General features: G+C 25.6%; 1 protein-coding gene and 1 long non-coding RNA gene across 3 annotated transcripts in view; one reads left to right on the top strand and one right to left on the bottom strand.

The window, feature by feature from the left end:
- Positions 1–16,090, top strand: part of LOC129605812 (tyrosine kinase receptor Cad96Ca) — a 161,183-nt gene extending 145,093 nt beyond the window's left edge. For both annotated transcript variants that reach the window (XM_055515772.1, XM_055515773.1), the window contains exons 10-12: positions 1,499–1,638; positions 7,041–7,182; positions 15,097–16,090. In XM_055515772.1, the coding sequence (XP_055371747.1) occupies positions 1,499–1,638; positions 7,041–7,182; positions 15,097–15,321 (507 nt within the window). In that variant the 3' untranslated portion in view covers positions 15,322–16,090. The remainder of the gene's footprint in view (positions 1–1,498; positions 1,639–7,040; positions 7,183–15,096) is intronic.
- LOC129605814 (uncharacterized) overlaps positions 1–16,659 on the bottom strand; it is a 144,393-nt gene that overhangs the window by 16,451 nt on the left and 111,283 nt on the right. The window lies entirely within an intron of this gene.

The following is a 16,659-nucleotide window of genomic DNA, read 5'->3' as shown; positions in this document are numbered from 1 at the left end:
CACCGTCTCCACAAAATTGGCACAAGGGAGAGTCCGATTTCCACAACAACAAATCCACAACAAATCCGCGCTTAACTATACCGAGCGTGATAGCAGAAACACCTACGCATGACGTCAATCTTTTCTGTTCAATCAAGGTTGAATTCTGCACCAAGCAGGCATGCAAACCTGGCTTCCACAGACAAAGGCAGCCCACACAAAGGCAGCGGCCGCACAAACTATCCTTCAGATCCTTTCCGTGCCTACGTGATAGCTAAGACTATTTTAGCTATGATCAATATGAAAAACTCAATTTAATTATTGTTTATAGCACATTATTTTCTTAATATTAATAAAAATTTAATTTAAATTTATTGAGTAAAATATATTGACTATTTTCGGAGAAACTAATGATTTATTCATATTCAATTTTAATGCTTAATCAATATAACAAAACTTTAAATCAGTAAGAGTAAATTTTTTTTTATAACTGAGTAAAATAGATTGGAAAGAAAATCAAACTACTTAATCGGCATCTACTTTAATCAAAAATTAGCTACCTTGCACGCAGGAGCCTCTTAAATAATCATGAAATGTAATCGCAATTCGTGCAATAGTAATGAAAACTACAGTTAATAATTATGAAAAAGTAAGATAAGATCGCCCAGTTTCACTGCGATTCAATTGAAAATATTTAATATTGAGGCTATAGAATATGCTCATATTGCAAGCGAATATTATTTAAAACTGTTAACCAATATTATATAAAAATAGGATAAACACAAAATTTTATACATAACAACTTGCGTCCAATCCTCGTCGTTTAAAAAAAACACAACGTTTTATGAAAATAAATTTTCAAAATGTATTTGGTACCACTTTTGGTTTCTAACTCATACGTATAACCTAATGACCGCTTAAATATTTAATATTAAAAAAAAAATAAAAAAATCTTAAATATTTTACACATTTAAATAGCAGCAGATTTTTATAAAAATAACTGTATGACTTTCAAATATTTTTAGTCTAATCCATTATAATATTTTCATAACACAAATTTTGTTATCACAAAAGATAGATTTATTACATTAACTCCATAATATATTTTGTATGTTTTTAAATTTATCTTGAAATATAAATTTTTTTTTTGTTTGTAACGAGCACGAATTTATAAATGAAACAAAAGAAAAAATGCAAAAAAAAAATAAAAATATTTCCAAGAAATTTGAAAATGGTGAAAAGTAATTTTAGCTAAATTTAAATTCCTTTTACATTTTACTCCATTTTTTATTTTGTACCTTAACTGTTAACGCGTATCATACACACGTGTATACAAGTACACTTAATATACATACATTACAAAGAGTTCTCCATTTCACTATGAATTTGTTCCTTTTCAGAAAAAAAAAATGCTAAAAAAAACGAGCGTTGTTTATTATATTTTATTTTTGTTCTTCATTTCATTCTTATATTTTTATAATTTTTTATTTTATTTTTTTTTTTTTTCACTTTATTTCAGATAATTCACCGGGACTTAGCAGCAAGAAATATTTTGATAACTGACGATCATACGTGCAAAATAGCTGATTTTGGATTTGCACGTGATGTAATAACATCAAAGATTTACGAAAGGAAAAGCGAAGGAAAACTCCCAATCAGGTAAGAGTATAGAATTATAAAATTTGCAATATGAAAAATAAAAGAATTTAAATTTAAAATGCTAGAATCATTGCACAAAATAAAGGTGCTCCTTTATCACATACATTTATATACTATGTGTACGATTGTGTATACACAATATATTACATAAAATATCATGTACATATTGTATGTAACGATAAGTTAAAAATATAATGATGTAAGTAAAAAAGGAGCATTATCAATAAACAAGAAGTAACATCAAAAAGTGAAAAGAATAAATTATAAATTTAGTTTATTACATAAGATTATTAATTTTTTAAAAGACAAGTAAATTTCGTAAAGTTTGTAATGTTTGTCTGGCAATGAATAAAAATTTTATACAATAAATTTACAATTTAATGGCCTATAAAATTATTCGGCTTGACCATTCCTACTGGATAATTTTTTAAAATTTTAATATCAATATTAGCTACATTAAAACCTTATTTAAATTAATAATGGCTATTCGTGATAAGATTTTAAGCTTTAATTTTAAATAACAATGAAAAAAGTGTTTCTTTTATTCCTTAAGAGTTGGTAATACTAATGTCAAATTAAATCTCATATGTTCGGAAAATCAATGATTTTCGTTTCAAAACTTTGAAACTATACGAGACTCAAACAGTATGCAATTTTACAATTTGCTATTATTTTCAAATTGTGTGTGCTTTTTTTGTCTAAGTGCCATTACGGATTTGTTTTAACTACGTCACTACACCCGAATATGATGATTCCATTTTGTCACATAATTGAAAACAAACCAAATTATTTCATAAAAGGCAAATATTTCGGTTATTTAATTTTGATTTTAATTTCTTTCAAATAAAGCTGCAGAACATAAAGCAAAAATAATATTTTCGCGTAGTATTCCATTAACAATTTTCTTTTTCCCTTTTTTTTTCCTTCTTAATATTCTCTTTTAACTTTTTTTCTTTTCTACACGTAATTTTGTTTTATTTTTCTTTTATTTCTTCTTTTTTTTGTTTCTTTTTTTTTTATTTTCACCTTATTTTTTTATTAAGCGGGACTTGTTATTGGGTTCTCGATTATAAAACAAAAATTACCGTTTTCCTCGTTAACAGAAGAAAAATAAACTTGATTCAAACCAATGGTTTGCAAAGTAGCACTTTTTCCCTGAACAGGTGAAATTTGTTTTTTGAAAATCAAAGAAGAAACTAAACTTATACACAATTTAAAGAAAAAAATTATTGCATATTTTTAGGGGACAAAAAAAAACAAAAAATTAAAAGAAACGTTAAAATTATTGACAAACTCAACGAATAATTGGAAGAATTTAAAAATTTAATATTTTTTAATGCAGGAACACTTTTTTACTTTATGGAAATTTGAAAAAGCTTGTCTTTTCTAAAAAACATGAAACCGAGAATTGAAATTTTGTTAATTGAAGCTATTTATTTTGGGAACAAGAAAAATTGAAAGAATTATGTTCCAATTAAGCAAATCTTGCATCTATACAAACGGTTAAAATCTTACCTTTCTGCAACCCATCTCCTGAGAAATAAACCATAGAAAAAGAGAGCAACGCCGTTTTGCGATAGAAGACACAAGTGGTTATTTTACAAATCCTTTTAATAGAATTATTATCAAAGCTAGAGAAATTAGTTTCTCTAATACACGTATAGACAATTATAGCTTTCTATTTTAAATAGTGCGGAAGTCATATAAATAAACGCACGAACGGTCAGACAGCCAGACAAACATACAAAATGAAAATAATATTTTTTACTTTTGTTTCAAAAAATGCTAAAAAGGAAATTTATAACTTTGATGGTATCCGTAACGATAAACACAAAACATGTCAAAGAATTCAAATGGGAATTTAGATAATAACTAAAGAAGAAATTTGCAAAATAAGCGAAAATAGATACGAAATAAATTGAAAATTGAAAAACAAAACGAAGAGAAAAAATAAACAGAATTAAAAAAGGATATATGAATGGATTACTTTTAAGCTGATTGAGGTTGATGGTAAATTTTCAAGAAGTTTAAGGGGAAAATAAGAAAATGTTTTCCAAGTCCATTTTTTTTTTTAATTCAAAAATTTTGTGTTCATGATCATAGAAATATTAAATTAAATTCGTTAACTCTAAAAAGAAACTAAATAAAAATTCGAAATGTTGGGAATTTCATCTAATTTTTGATTCATTAAAATATGACGGTATGACATAAGACATATCATAAATATCTTGCCATATAACGCAATTCCAAAAATAAATTTTTTTAAGCAGGATTCATACTTGAAAATATTAAATTGAAATTAACATTATTTAAAAATTTTAAAATAGTGGACAACTTTAATAAATTCGAACAGAGTTTCAAAAAAACTCTTCAACAAGTTCATTCTGTACAACTTAATTATTCAGACTACTTAATTATTATTGATATTCATTATTCAGCGAGGAATAAAATGGATAGAAATAAGATGAAAATTTGCATAAGATTTTAAAAAAATTTATTTTAGCAGCACATTTCCAAAAAAATATTTGAGAAAATTTTCTTAATAACTTTATTTCTTACGTTCTCCGTTCATAAAACTTCGAAATAGCAAGTGAGCAATTTTCAAATTTGTAAATACGAACATGTTTAAGAGGTAATAGCTATGTCGAATATGAAATACATATATATTAAAGAGTCCCCTTAAATTAGGCGTTATTTTGCACTGATATGATTTTAGTGTTTAAATTTATTTCACTCAGCATAATAACTGGAAGGGGTTTCAAATTAAATTTTATTGAACATGTACACAAAAGTATTCAAATTTTTATCACTTTGAAATATCTCCTAAATGTATGCAATATAACTAGTTATAAAAGAATTACATTCGTTAAGCTTTGTTTTCATTATTTAGACTTGCACCGATTAGTTTTGTAACTTAAACTGTGAAAAGAAAATGTGCTATTTTGTAAGGCATAGGTTTAGCAGACATTTACATTTTTTATTATTCATATTTTGATTTTTTGAGATAATTCAAATTAGTTCTAAAATAAGTAGCTTTATAGTCAACTAATCCTTGTTAAATCTTTTTTTGAATTTTCATTATTTACGTAGCTAGTATATTTTTTAGTTCTTACTTTTTTTTTCTGATTTCAAAATAAATCCAATCATCAAAATAAATAATGTCCTTTTATTTTTCATTTGAAATCCTCTACAAATAATTCATTTTTTTGTTGTTGTAGCTTCTATATAAATCCAGTAAAATATTCATTGAATTTCTTAAAAAAATTTTCAAAATTTTTTGTGTATCTTTCCTTTTTTCCCCAAAAATAAAAATGCAAAATGGAAAACTAAGAAAATAAAAAAAAAAACAAGAAAAAACAAAAAATGAAAGAAATAAATTCAAATTTTTAGTTATTATTCTTTTGTGAACATAAGTCAGATTTTTAATTGGTTTTTAATCTCTTTTTGCCCAAATTATGATGGTAATTAACTTTGTATGACCTAAAAAAGAAAACAAAATCCGAAAGTATGATATAGAAAAGAAACAAAAGAATGAAAAAAATAAAAAATACAAAAGAAAATAAATTGAAACAAAAACGATCTCAAGTACATTTTAAATATTTATATTTGTAAATTCAGTAGCTTTACAAGGATTCCAGAATAATAAAAATGGGAACTAAATTATAATAGATCAAGATTAGATTTGAATAAAAAATTTTTTTTGCATTTTTTTATTTTCTTTTTCAAAAACCATCGAAAATTCTATTAATATTCTATCGAAAATCCTTTAAAATAAAGGCAAAACAAAAAAACAAAACATAATGGAAAATTGGGGCAGAAAAAAAAACTTAAACCAAAAAGGCGTCAGGATCAAGGGATAAGAGTGAAAATTATGATGAAAAAAAAAACTTATTTTTCAATTTATTTCTCATAAATCAAATAAAAATTCTCATTTTAATTTTTAACAGTTCACACAATTATTTAAGAAATATTTTTTGGAAGAAGGACAGAATTCACTATCCCAATTGAGTAAAACATCAAATAACTATCTATACATATTTTATAGGATGGAAAATCTGAATATATAAAGCCATATTTTTTGGAGAACGTGAAAAGAATACCATATAGACATGAGATTAATCCTAGATAATCGTATTTTAATTTGAATTTATTTTGTTTTTTTCTTTGCATTTTTTTATTTATCTAGTTATTATCCTTTTATGTAACATTAATTTGGTAAAAAAAAATTAAAGGAAATTTATTCATTATTTTTAATTTGTTAGACTGTCTGGCTTCTCCTACTCTATAAAAACTTATGTATATGGTGCAAATACATATTTTGTGATTTCAAATTCAATTTAATTTTTACCCTTCTTCCACACGGAGTTTATATTCAATCATGTATAAGAACTCATACACCATTATTAATGAATTTATCTGGACAAAATATTTATCGGATATTTTAATATTTTTTTTTTGCCTTCTCCCTTATTTTTTAATTTTAATTATCGGATTCAATCTGATGTAATTTTTTGAGTGATTTTTTCAATACCACACATTTTACCACTTGTAACGCCTATTTTCGTAAATCAGGTAGTTTGTATTTTAATCGAGTTATTATTTGGTTTTTTCGAATTTTTCGTAGTAGATGAAGAGAGAATTGCAATAATGCATAATATTTACTGAAATATTGATATTCGGTGCATTAATAGAATAAATTTATATTTTTGATGGAATTTTTAAAATTATTATTGTAGCCGACCCTCGTATATTTTTTAAAAAATTTCGAATAACTGTAGAAATTCTAGAATTATTTTTTATTCCATTCTGTTTTCAAAGAAGAAATATTATAAAAAAACACTAACCCATGTAGAATTGTGTACAGTTTGAGAGCCGTTAACAAGTTAATTCCGAGAACATAAATTTCAATTAAATTATATATGTATATATGAGATGTGTATATGTATATTTTCATATAAAATACTCAATTTGTATACTCAATTTGATGGAATATTTGACTACGTATTTCAGGAATTAACTGAAACTTCTCTATTAAAATGCACTTTTGTTTTAAAACATTGAGTTAGCCTGTAAGATATTGATGAAACTATAAGAGAAATAAAATAAATTTTTAGTTTTCAATTTGCTGGAGGATGCGAAGTACCAAAATTTTAATACATGTTCAAGTGGAATTCTTTCATTTTATTACCACCTTGATATTTTTTTCTTTGAAATTTTTAAAACGTGCACATTTTCCTCTTCTTTTTTTACACATTTTATAATAAATTGCTTGTTACATATATACAAACATATTGTGCAATAAAATGTATGGATATGTGCAGATGTTAGACTACATTTTATTTATATTTTTTATTTCAGTTTAATTTAATTTTCTGTATTTTTGTTTTTTCTTACTTTTGTAGATGGATGGCTATAGAATCACTTTATGATAACATATTCTCTGTTAAATCGGACATTTGGAGCTTTGGAATACTAATGTGGGAAATTGTTACTTTAGGTTCTACACCATATCCTGGTATATCAGCTGCAGATGTTATGCGAAAGGTAAAAAAAATAAAATAAAAACAAGTATTTTCGACCAAAATCATAAATGATGGAAAGGATATTTGAATGTTCCCAAAAGGATACTTAATTGAAGTCATTTTGCCTCTATATATATTTATTTTTTTTTATTTGTATCCTTTTTTTTTAGTTTTTATTTCATTTAATATTTTTTTGATGTGTAGAATTTAAATTCAAGGATGAGTTTTCGAAAAAAAAATAAAAAATTATTCTCAAAATGTTGTCCTAAAGGACTATAAATTTGATATTCAAAAAAAAAAAACAAAAATTTAACTACAATCAATCCAATAGTTTCAGTTTCTAATCTTGATGTTAGAATAATAAATATTTTAATTCTTTGATCTTTTAATTTGCAAAATCAAGGGCTGTTATCATATTCAAATGTGATTACAGTAAGGATTAAATATGAATTTCAAAACATTTTTAGAGCTCTTGAATTTAAAACTTCTACAATAACAATTTTTAGATGCATTCCAAAGAAATTTTTCTCTCCCGCAAATATTGCTGTCTTTTACTCTTCTACTATAACAATTTTCAGATGCATTCCAAAGAAATTTTTCTTTACACATATTTAGCTGTCTTTTACTCTGTTACGTAATAATTTTTTATTCTCACATTTAATTCTCCTCAATTCAAACATTAAACAACCTCTGTAACTTGACGAGAGCAAAATATTTTGTATTCTTCTCTTGTTTACTAATAAAAGCAGCTTTAATTGAACCATCCTTTGAGCAATTGGAATCAAATCGAAAAAATATGTTATTACATAAATATGTATGTATGTGTATCAAAAAAAGTTCTTACTTTATAAGCTTACGTAGTTTTACATACTAATTTTTCCTATTTTTTTTTTTTAAATTTTAAAAATTCTAAAATAGCAATTTTATTGTACACTTTTGTATCGTTCTAAACGACTCAATTTTATCTTGAGTTTTTATTTTTCCTTTTCTTCCTTGTCAATTTTTGATCATTGATTTTTGCTGATGCTCTATTTACCATTACGTTTGCACAACTTTAAATTTGTTGTGTAACATAATAACATTAAACCTTAAATATGTTGTTATTGGTTGAACATAGTGTGTATGTATGTTTGTATGTACGTTTGTACTAATATGTGCTGGCATAACTATTTTATACATACAAAAATATTCTTTCAATGTTGCATTTTCTATTCTTTGCAAGCAATATATAACAGTTTGCATAATCACATAATCGCATGTATATATACATATATTTTAATATTATATATGGTATACCTTAAAAAAGTATATGTATGTATATATAAAAAGAGAACTAAGCTTAGAAAGAGCAAAAAAAAAATCTGATGTGATCAGCACATAACCGACCGCATTGTATATTGTCTAGTTAAGTGAAAGGGTTGCAGAATATTGTAAAAATGTCTTTTAAATACTTCTTTCCAATTTTTGGGGCATTAGTAACCTTATAGTTAACATACCTAGAAAAATGTAAATTTGGCTCTTAGTAGAGTTTCGCTTTGTGCTACCCGAATTCCAGAAACACTCGCCAGTTAACCAGAACTCAAATATTAAATTTCAAGAAATTCCATCAATTCGTTCCGTAGATATGGTGAAAAATGTAAAATCGGCCCGCAAATCAGTTTTCGAGCCCTGATCTTTCCAAAAAATTTCTATGTTCATTGTTTTAATACGAGGAATTCCAATATTAAATTTCAATGAAATCGGTTGATTATTTCTCTTTATATACGGAAAAATGTATATTTTACCCGTAGTAAACGCCCAGTTGCTGATGCCTGATTTCTTCCAAAAGTTAGGAATTTTTGCGTATGATCGAGCAAAGCTTATATATGAAATTTCAAGTAAATCGGTTGAATATTTTCTTCAAAATGTTTAAAAATGTAAAACAGGACCGCTAAAAAGTGCAGTTCCCGAGGCCTGATATATCTCAAAATTTGATCAATCCGTGCCATGGTGGAAATAAACTTACATATAAAATTTTATCAAAATCGGTTCAGCAGAACTTGAGATACACGCGTGCACACACAGACCGACAGACCGACAGGTTGCTGAAAATAGTTTACGTACACTTCCCTACTATGGAGAAGTGCATGCCCACCGAAAACTCGATATGCAAAATTTGTTGCCATCACATAACCTACCTATTGTTTACACAATACGGTCGGTAAAAATATAGAAAATTATTGAGAATAGGAACAAAATCATATTAAGTGGTATAATGGAAAATAATATACAAACGAGAATTAAAAAAAAGAAAAAAATTCATACATAAGTATCCTTGCATCTACTTTGGTTTGCTTGCTTTATATATATACTTTACTCATACATAATATACATATACTCGTACATGTATGTTCTGATTCATAGTGTATTCGGAGATAAGTTGTTGATGTTTTATGACTACGAAATTAATAGTTGAACACAAAGAATATACATACAGATGTATATATATATACATGCTATTAGAAAATAAAGGATATTAAAATGTAGGAATAGTGGTATAGAGGTAATAACAGCAATAAGTCTGTTACGTCAAAAAAGGATTCTCAACAAACCAAAATAAAATAAAAAGAAAGAAAAAAGAATAAATTTTCTCTGAACTAACTTAGAATATGTGTATACGATGTTGTAGATAAATCGACATCAATGTTCTGTTATACATGTAAAGACTTTCATGTTTCCTTTTCGTTGCAAAAAAAAGAAAACAAAAAAACCAAAAAAAAAAAAAGAGACAAAACATAATAAAAACAATGACAATTTTTACTAAACCTTTTCGATAATTCGTGTTTTGCTACATATTATGTCCTGGATGTCCTCTTTTTGTATACCCTTTATCATATCTTCAATATAATATTATACTTGTATATATTTTGATTTCTATTATTTTTACTTCCTTTGTATTAATGTATATAATATTATGTCCTTGTTGTTATATGAAAATTGTAATAGTACCTTTTTTTTTCTATTTTTCCCTAAAGAGCTTAAAAATTTTGCTATACATATAATATGTATACTTAATATAAATAGAAAGATAGTAGTTAAATCTTGTAAAATTGATAAATTGTCAACTATATACAAAATGTTATAGTACAATATAAGGACACATAATGAATGTAATATACAGTGTTGCATGTATTGCTCATGAACATAATTATTATGTGTAATAATTAGCACTTTTCCAAAAAATTTTTTTAAAAAAGTGCTTATTAGTTTCACTCTGTCCGTCCGTCCGTTCGTCCGTCCGTGGACACTTTTTTTGTTTACAAAACTTCTACACCCTTGAAGATAGAAAGCTGAAATTTTATATGTACATAGATCTTTACTAGAAACTTACTTCCGTAGAACAAAATTTTTACCTATCTCCCCCTCTAGAAGTTATACCCCCCCAAAACCTTAAAAATGGCCTTTTTTAACTATTTGTTGCAATGAAACCATAAGCATTTTTGAAATTTTGCAAACGCAGAAAGGCAGTGACTTGCTTCCCCTTGCGCCGTATACTACAGTTAAACTTTAGAAAAACAAAATGACCGTTCAAATTTACCGTTATCTAAAGTTCTTTTTTTCCAAATTTTTGATGTCGTTTTTTTTCTAGACCCCAGCTTGTAGTAGCTTGAAATTTTAGGGACTTTTAGACATTAACAAATAGTTCATTTCGTTAGAAGAAAATTTTTTTCCATCTCCACCCCCTCTCAATCTATTCTTATCGCCCCTTGAAATTTGTAAAATTTGAATTTTTGACACCTTATATTTCCGAAATCGCACGTTTTTTCAAATTTCTATAAACGCAAAAAGCTAACGGTAAATTCCATGACATTAAAAAATATAATTATTTTCCTTAACTCACACAATTAATCCTTAAAATCGAGCATTATGTTAACCCCTTTTTATATTAATTTTTACTTTATTTCAAAGACTGCATAAATCGGTCATCCTAAAAATATGCAATCCTAGAAAGAGTTTTGTATATGAATGAAAATAATTTTAATAGTGTGATAGGTATACATAGACTGTATTTAAAAGCAGAATTTTCACTTGTTGAAGGGAAAAGTGCTACAATACAAACCATTGGTTTGACCCAACTTTATTATTTTCTTACTTAATTTAAATTGCTTTCGTATGTTTAGGGTAGGCGTAATTTGTTAAATAATTCTGCCTGTTTCGCTAAATTAATTATGTAGTAGTGGAAAATATATGAGCGCTATTACTAATAAGATTATCGTTGTATTCGAGCGTTTTATTCGCATTTTGTTGTGTGACAAGAATTATTATCAAATCAATATTATTAAATTTATTATGAGAAAGTTCAGAATTGTCAAAATTCTTTCCTAAAAAAATGTCAAAATAAACTAAGTTTAAAAAAAATTAAAAATTTAAAGTATCTATCGCTTTCTATTAGAAAGATATAAAACATATTTTTTTCGAAAGCGATAAAAATACAGAAATGTTTCATGAGATAATTTTTATTTTCATGAGATAATTATTATTTTAGGATACGTATTTGGCCGGTTATTTACAGGAATATAGCGTATATACGTTAACATGGAGTTCGTTTAACTATACAGTAACTAGATTTTATAGTTAAGAAATATTTTTGAACATTTTGAAATGGTTTGTGTATAAGATAATTAAGAAAATTTTCAAATTCGAAAATTTAATTAATTTGTTAGTTTGGGATCTAGAACCTTGAATTATTAAATTCTTAACAAACTGCTTGTAGGTTATATTGTCTTTATATATTGAGTAAGGAACCTTCACAATCAATCAATTTAAAATTTTTGCTTGTCAATTTTTAAATGTAACTGTATATTTATTTATCACATACCACATACAAATGTCTCTAATATTAATAGCAAAGGAGAGAAAAAAAAACACACAAATGATTTCCTTGTACCTATAAAAAAGGCGTTTTAAAAAAAAAAAATTTTTTTTCTTGTTTTGTTGAAAGATAAAAGTATATGGGCCCTATTATTATAAAATCTTGTTACTGTTTAGTTTGACATTGAGTATAAATTTTTTATCCGAAACGAGGGTCGTTAAAGTAATAGATACGCTTTGAAAATATTTAATAAAATAACATCCCAAGAGTATGCTTGTACTTTTTTTGTTCTTGCTTTTTTTTTTAGTTTCTTGTACCTATGGGGCAATATTGTAGTTAATGTTTTAAAATATTGTCTAAATTTTTTTGTTTTTGTAAAGGTTTAGTTAATTCTTACCAGACATTTTTATTTCATTAATATGAAATTTTTTCACAAAAAAAATTCATAGCATAAACCTTTGAAAGATTATAACATATTTTATAAGAAAGCAATAAACTTTCCCGAATAGCTGCTCTAGTATTCTGACAATATTTAAAGTAGTCTGGAAAACCACTTGACGTTGTATATCGTAAAAATACTTCTAAAATTTTTGAATCTCTGAAAAGGCCTTTTCTCCAGACCCCATTATACACTTATTCTTTGTTTTTGGCCACGATTCAGTTTTATGTAATTTTTACTTTAATTTTCTTTATCCCTTTGAATTTTCAAAAAATTAAAAAAAAAATTTTAATAATTTTATATTCATCTGGCAATACTATTTTGGGGCAAAGTATTTATCAAATACACAATCAATTTTATTAGATAATGTTGTCTCTTTTGTTGCATAAAGTAAATACTTACGTCACATGTATATGTATAATAATTATTAAGCTTTTACAGTAACTATTCTTCCTGTATACTGAAGATTAAAAATATTATAACGATGAAATTATATTTTATTCTTTTTTCTCTTTAATTTTTTCTGACAACATTTTTAGTTGTGAGAATTTTTCCAATTAAATGACATAACATCATCTTTATTGAAATTTCAATATGTATGCACTTTAAATACAAACATGTGAATATTTTTTGTAAAAGTTAATTACTAGCCATAGTTTGTTGCAATTTAGAAGTAAATCTACAAAATACTCTGCACTTATGTAAATACATACGTGCCAATATACGTGCATGTATTCATGCATAGACACAATAAGAATCACATAAATTTAAAAGCTAATATAAAAACGATATATCATAAAATATAATAATGCGTATTGGAACATGAAGAAAATATTTTCAAAATTATCTGATAATGAAATAATAATAGAATGTTGGAAAAATGTTCTGTACATAACCTATATAATGTTACTCAAATATTTATATTATTGTACCATAGGAAATTTCTTATGTACGGTTATGTGTAGGTGTCAATGATATAATAAAATTATTGTAAAAGTTTTGAAAGAAAAAAAAATTATTGCTTTTCACAATTTTCTGTGATAAAATCACAGATTAAAATTTTAAAATTTGTGCATTTTGTATGAATTTTCCATTAAAAATTTAGAAGAGAATTTCATTCTTATACTATTGTGTCACATTGGTTGATTTGATATAAAAATTCAGTTTAATTCATTCTAAGCTAAAATTGAAAATCCGGCTCAACTCCTTTTATAAATCGATGAAGAACATTACAAGTCGACGAAAATTGGTTTGTTATTTTGGAAAATATTAAATCAAATAAATGTTCCACTCCAAATTTAAAAAAAAATATACAATTTGAGTTCAGCTTTTCAGTTCTAATTCTAAATAAGTTTGTTATTTGGTCGGCTAAAATACAAGTTCATCTTACATTTCACATACCTATTTTACATGAAAAACTTCAATTTATAATACTAGTGCCCAGGACTGATGTTGGCAAATTGAAAATTTTTTAACAAGACTTTTGTTTGTGAACCAATTTGAAAGAAATTATGATCACTTTTGAAATATTTAAAATAACTTCATTTCTAGAAACACAATAAAATTTTCAATGATTTGATTTTTAATTTTCTCTCTAAAAATTATAGTTCCTAAAGATATGCAAAAATAAATTTTCTTAATAAAAGTTGATCATGAAAAGTTGTAATAGTTTTAAAAATACTGTAACATTTTTTAATTTTCTACTTTTCAATATTTTAGCTCTGGGACCTTTTCGTCGCATTGCTTTCTTTTTTTTTTTGAAAATTTCAATTGGCCAGCATGAGATTCTCCGGGCGAAGCTCTGTATTACGACAATTTCTTTGAATTTTGATTGTTCCTAAAATTATTTTCACAAATTCAACATTCATTGTTTAATTTTTTGAAAATGTGCTTTGCCTTAAACCGTTATACAGGGTGATCAGAAAGGTATACAACGACATATACTATTGGTTAGAGAGTCGAACAGTCTCTTGAAGGCATACAAAATACAGAATCAAGCAGCATGTTTATTTTAAGCCCTTTACTAGGCCTTCCAGAAACTGTTCATTTGAAGTTCCTATCTTTTATATAAAGATATAATCAAAAAAACTTGGATAAGTAAAAATTTCGCAAAAATTCGTTAAAATTCGTAAATATACCTTTCTGACCCACCCTGTATATATCAGGAGCTTATTTAACATTTAAAAAAAAATTTACAACTGCAACCATCCTGTAATAAAAAAAGATTTTTTTTTGTCTTATTTCGTTAGAAAGTTTTTTCTTACAATTTAAATTTTTGTGAATTTACACCGATAGTTAATCCTGTTCTCTTTACATTTTAAATTTCGTTTCACCCCAAAGCTTATAAAAACGGAAAAAATAAAATGTTTTTTTTTCCGTAATGTTTACATTTTAATACCCACATGTCTGTGCAATTTTATAACACTATTCAAATACACATACACAAATTCTTCCTTATTGCTTAAGTTATATGTGAATATTACGAGTATGTTCTTGTATATAATGCTCGTTTTTACATACATAAACTACATGTCGAATATTATAAACTTAATTTTATTTTTGTCGTTTTATTTTATTTCATTTTACATTTTTTTTTTGTTTTTTTTTTTTTTTTCTTTTTGTATATATTTTCATTTGGTGTTAAGGTGAGAGATGGATATCGATTAGAGAAACCAGAACATTGCCGTCGTGAACTATACAATATAATGTATTATTGTTGGGCCAAAGATCCAAATGAAAGACCATCATTTTCGGAATTAGTACTTATGCTAGATAAATTATTACATACTGAAATGGATTATATTGAATTGGAACGTTTCCCAGATCACAATTACTACAATATACTTAATTTAAGTGGTGAAAAATTGTAATTAATTCTATATATATATATATATATGCTTTGTAGGTAAAACGGACATGGCATACATATATATATATATATTATATTACTATTCTGTAGATAATTTATTGTGTAATGTATTTGTACACATTCACACAAAAATATTATGCATATATAAGATACATTTACGTAGATATTGTTTGTATGAATGTTAGGATTCCATGTAAAAAATGGATTCAGGTAAATAGTATATATATAAGTAAAAGGAACATGAAATAAAATTTATTGTACTGATTTAGTAAAATTCAAAAAAAAAATAAATAAATAAAAATACAATAATATTGTTAAAGAATATAAAGTACATATAATGTTATAAAATATTCAATTTATTACTTACATACATAAATCTACCCAGTATAATATGTTGTATATAGAATTTTTGATATTAGTATATACTCGTAGTGATATATTGTAAAAAAACAAAACCATAAAATAAATATTAAGTTCTCCTCCACATAAAATATTATGTTCATGTATGTATGTATGTATGTATATTAATGTATTACATACATATAAATATGGTATTAATTGGCATATTAAAATGCAAAGGTAAAATGGTCATCAACGAATCCAATTTGAAATCATTAACCATATTATATAAATTATATAAGATTAACATAATATAATTACATATACAGGGTGTCTCATAACAAATTTCACTTCTATATGCCATTTTGTAGGCCCTCATGAGTAGACAAAAGTTTTGTATGGAGACAATGTTCACAGCTCAATAGGTTCGAAGTTACAGGGGCTTAAAATCAATTTCGACTGATTTTTTTACTTTTTGAAGTTTTAAGTATAACTCCGTGACTGTGTAAGACAGGCACATTAACAAATTTCAAACCTTAAAGTTAGGACTTTCTTATCAATAGCTTCAGTTTTAATTTGTTCAGATTTTGAAATCACATAGCTTTCAAATTCAAAAAGTTTTAAATTTTAACTTTTCATTTACTAGGTGATGTAACATTGGAGAAGGAAAAAATTTTATATCAAATAAGATTTACAGTAATTTATTTTTCTCTATAACTATTAAACCAGATCAGGTAGCTTGATGACTCATACATTCAATTGAAACTCAGTTGTCAAAGTTGCCACCTGTGCTAAAATTGGAGAAAGCTTCAATGTTACGTCACCTATAAAATTAACGTTTTTTAAAAATGAAATCTAGAAAGTTTTTTCTACTCATGATGGCCTATACAATGTCATATAGCAGTGCAGTTTGTTACGAGACACCCTATATACTACATAAATATAAATGTATGTATATAGTTAAAACTTAAATAAAATGAAGCAATTATAAAGACTTATA

The sequence above is a fragment of the Condylostylus longicornis genome, unplaced genomic scaffold (assembly GCF_029603195.1).
Source record: "Condylostylus longicornis isolate FDR11 unplaced genomic scaffold, ASM2960319v2 ptg000015l, whole genome shotgun sequence".
NCBI classification, from domain to species: domain Eukaryota; kingdom Metazoa; phylum Arthropoda; class Insecta; order Diptera; family Dolichopodidae; genus Condylostylus; species Condylostylus longicornis.
Note: the sequence above shows the minus strand (reverse complement) of the source record. Positions and strands in the feature narration are given on the sequence as shown.